The sequence below is a fragment of the Apium graveolens genome, chromosome 11 (assembly GCF_009905375.1).
Source record: "Apium graveolens cultivar Ventura chromosome 11, ASM990537v1, whole genome shotgun sequence".
Lineage (NCBI taxonomy): Eukaryota > Viridiplantae > Streptophyta > Magnoliopsida > Apiales > Apiaceae > Apium > Apium graveolens.
In genome coordinates this window covers 67,948,479-67,952,674 of record NC_133657.1, presented here as the reverse complement: position 1 = coordinate 67,952,674, position 4,196 = coordinate 67,948,479, and the positions used below count along the sequence as shown (strand labels likewise).

The window sequence follows — 4,196 nt, the reverse complement described above, 5'->3', positions numbered from 1 at the left end:
CACATGTTGATCAATAGTTTGGTCTGATTTTTATTTATATACATGATCAGTGTGTTAAATCCCAGCATCATCATATTTGTGCCTAGCCTTAATTAGCTCATACTTTGGCCCCTCTTTGTTTTATTAGAGATCACTCAAGTCACCCCCACATTTACTAAAATGCAGAAATTACATTACTGATATTATGATTATTTCATTTTTTTAATTATTTTAACACTCGGCTTGTACATAATTCTGATTCGCCCATTGCATGTGTGTCCTCAACAGTCATTCACAGGGCATGTGCTAATATAATGACCAAAATATATTTCCAACTTTAATATCCAACTTAGGGCCTGGTGTTCTGTTTCAATGTCCTCATATCCAACTTGTGTTTATTTGGTGGAACATAATTTTGATATATGTTAAAATTTGAAATTTTAGGCTGTGTTGCCTATTTTGGAGTATGGATAGATCATGGATGAGGGATGATAGAAGAACACAAGAATTTAAACTAGGTGTGGAAGAATTATTGAGGTTTGCGTTAGAGCATGGGCGTGATGTAAACAAAATTAGTTGTCCATTTGTACAATATGAACACAGTAAATCATGGAATGCTCGAAAAGTGAAAGAACATCTTTTCCAATATGGTATCGATGAGACCTACACGTGTTGGATTTGGCATGGAGAGAATGATAGAGAACAAAGTCCAATTACCGCTGAACAAACCGATAGTTCACAATCCGTGGAACAGATCCCCATAGAAACAGATGGCGACGATGATGCGTCCCTGGATTCCTCAGATTTATTGAACCATCTGCAATCTGAAAATGAACCGTTATATCCTGGATGTCGAGGATTTACTAAGATGAAGTCTTTAGTGAAATTGTACAACTTAAAAGCAAAATTTGAAATGTCTGAGTCGTGTTTCTCTGAACTGCTACTTGTAGTTGGGAAAATGCTTCCAGAAGGTAACTGCCTCCATTCTTCTTACGGTGAGGCTAAGAAAATCTTGTCTTCCTTTGGAATGGAGTATGAAAAAATACATATTTTTCCGAATGAATGTCTTTTATACCGTGGTGAGATAAATGAAGACGAGACTAGCTGCCACATTTTTCAAGCCTCTAGATGGAAGAAGAACAAAAATGGAGATGAAATTGAAGGCATTCCAGTCAAGGTTCTTTGGTATTTTCCTCTATTACCGCGATTGAGAAATTTGTTCAATTCATCTAAAACGGAAAAGGACCTGACTTGGCACCACACGGAGAGAGTCAAGGATACTAAAATTCGTCATCTGACAGGTTCAAAAACATGGAAGGGAGTTGATGAGAAGTGGCCTAAATTTGCTTCTGATTCTAGAAACCTGCAGATAGCTTTATCATCTGATGGGTTTAATCATTTCCATGGAAAAGGAACCGATCACTCCTCTTGGCCTGTTTTGCTATCAATTTACAATCTTCCACCATGGCTATGTATGAAAAGGAAGTATATAATGTTGTGTTTATTGATATCCAGACCGACACAGCCCGAAAATGATATTGATGTGTTTCTTCAACCATTGATAAAAGATCTGCAGAAATTATGGCATGGAAAGTAAGTGTGATGCATATACGCGCGAGTCCTTTGTATTGAGAGGAATATTATTGTGGACAATCAGCGACTATCCTGCCTTAGGTAGCTTGTCGGGAAACAATGTGAAAGGCTGTAACGGTTGTGAAGTATGTGTTCATCAAACAAAAGCTACTAGGCTACCTAATTACCGAAAGACAGTAGTTATAAGGCATCAAAGGTGGTTGACACATGACCATCCATATCGAAAATAGAAAGTGGCTTTTGATAACACTATTGAGAAGGGTTCTGTACCTATACCTTTAACAGGGGAGGAAGTATTTCAAACAGTACAATATCTACAAGGCCATGTCTATGGTAAGACACAACGAAAACCCTGGACGAAAAAAGGAGATCCTCGACCAGTTTGGAAGAAACTTTCCATATTTTATACTCGAGTATTGGAAGTTCTTGCCGGTGAGGCATATCCTCGATGTCATGCATATTGAGAAATACATATATGAAGCTTTGTTAAGTACCTTGCTAAATATACCAAAAAAGATAAAAGACAAGGAATCTGTTCGTCTTGACATGGCTGCAATGGGAATAAGATTGAATCTAAGGCCCGAAACGGCAGGGAAGAATGTGAAATTACCGCTGGCATCTTGGAATTTGACACATTCTGAAAAAAAACTATTTGCTCATCATTTTTAGGAATGAAGTTTCCTGATGGATTTTGTTCTAATATTAGGAGCTTGATATCGATGGAAACTCTCCGACTTACCAGAATGAAATCCCATGACTGCCATATGATTTTGCATCACCTACTCCCAATTGCAATTCGATCGTCACTTCATAAAAAGGTCAGGGACACCATTATTAGATTTTGTCTGTTCTTTAAGGCTATTTGTAGCAAAGTTATTGAAGCCGATAAATTGGAAAAAATGCAGTCTCAACTAATTATAACAATATGCCAACTTGAAAAATATTTCCCCCCTTCCTTGTTTGACATAATGATTCACCTTTTGATTCATCTTGTACGAGAGGTTGAGCTATGCGGGCCAATTCTCCTTAGATGGATGTATCCATTCGAAAGGTACATGAAAATATTTAAAGGATATGTAAGGAAAAGGGCTCGCGTGGAGGGTTGTATTGCTGAGGCATATATTGCTGATGAGGCAGTTGAGTGTTTGGTTAACTTTGAGGAATCGACTATCGGAGTTCCAGAAAATGGCAGACGTATAAAGGATGCAATATGCAGGCCACTATCTGGTGCAACAATTGTGACGCCCTCAAAACCCGGGGTCTAGATTTGGGGGTCACTAGCCAATAAACCATAATAAAATAATCACAGAGGAATAATATAATAAATATGACCCCTTGAATGCAACTGGATCGATCACAGGTTATAGTATGGAACATGCACTAATACAAACCAACTGTTATTACAAACCATAAGTCTAATTAGTTTTACAAGTTATTCAAATTTTATTACAAACCTCTAGACTAGTTAAATGTCCCAAACTGTCTACCTGGAAAACACACCAACTATCTATAAGCACACAACTTCTGGTCAGACCTAGAATTTAAGCTTGCCCTGGCCTAGATGAAAGAATCAGGATATGAAACAAGTATGACCGAAAAAAATACTCATCAAGCAGTATATAGTTTATGATTTAGAACAACAACAACAATATATCTGATGAACAAAACCAAACCACAATACTTTAACAATATCAAAACTGATATATATTTGATAATAAACAACATTTGAATATATAATTTGTTTTGGGATTGGAATCCTCGAACGACGGTGTGTTGCCGGTGGTGATCAGCCGCGGAGCAACACCGATATGCCGAAGCATATCCAACTAAACAAAAGGTACACCAGGCACATATCGGCCTAGCAAGGTGTTATATCCTGTATAACACATAGCTCACGCTGGACCGCCGCCACGACCTCTATCGCAACCATCCAACCCATAAAAAAACAATTTTCCGTCAAAGGAGTCGAATCAAATGACATCCTTAACCACATAACTCCCCATTTCTCATGGTCCGGAGTTATCTCAACAACCAATGGTGAAATAACTAGAATAATTAGTTATTCACTAATCTCAATTCAAGGCTTCACTGTATAAAGTAAGTTATAGCGAAATGTAAAAACATTTAGCTATTCTGAACTTAGAATAGTTGAGAAATTGAAAGAATAAATTCAGAGTCAATATCACTTGAATGATAAGTGATGACATAAATAATTGTATAATATGATTCAAAATAAATGTCACTTGAACGATAAGTGAAGTTAAGGTACTTGCCTGGTATGCTTGATAACCTCTTACTATAACTCTGCTTATAGCTGCTGGCTACTATCTCCATTTAACACTCGACCGCACTTCTTGCTACTCGATTCTATAAATAAAAGAACTATCTTAATTGACAGAACCCAACTCAATCGACGTTACTACACGTCTTGACATCTACCCGATCATTTATAACTAAGCATGACATTTTAAAACTGTAAACACATAGCATGCATATCACGTCACACATAATCATGTCATTTATATATCATGTAATCACATATTTCATGTAACACATAAGTCAGATCGTTAAAAGATATGTCTTAGTGCGTTCTGAATGAAATTAGGTCATTAATAATATTTACC

At 36.9% G+C, this 4,196-nt stretch overlaps 1 protein-coding gene across 1 annotated transcript; it reads left to right on the top strand.

The window, feature by feature from the left end:
* Nucleotides 1-445: 445 nt before the first annotated feature.
* LOC141695577 (uncharacterized) lies at nt 446-2,241 on the top strand. The gene is made up of 3 exons (XM_074499815.1): nt 446-1,464; nt 1,556-1,697; nt 1,858-2,241. The coding sequence occupies exons 1-3, from the start codon at nt 446-448 to the stop codon at nt 2,239-2,241; spliced, it is 1,545 nt and encodes a 514-aa protein (XP_074355916.1).
* Nucleotides 2,242-4,196: the final 1,955 nt, after the last annotated feature.

Coding starts and splice junctions, on each gene's coding strand:
- LOC141695577 (XM_074499815.1), top strand. CDS start 446: ATGGATAGATCATGGATGAGGGATGATAGAAGAACACAAGAATTTAAA. Junction 1,465..1,555: donor TGGCTATGTATGAAAAGGAA/GTATATAATGTT, acceptor AAAGATCTGCAG/AAATTATGGCATGGAAAGTA. Junction 1,698..1,857: donor AAGGCTGTAACGGTTGTGAA/GTATGTGTTCAT, acceptor TACCTTTAACAG/GGGAGGAAGTATTTCAAACA.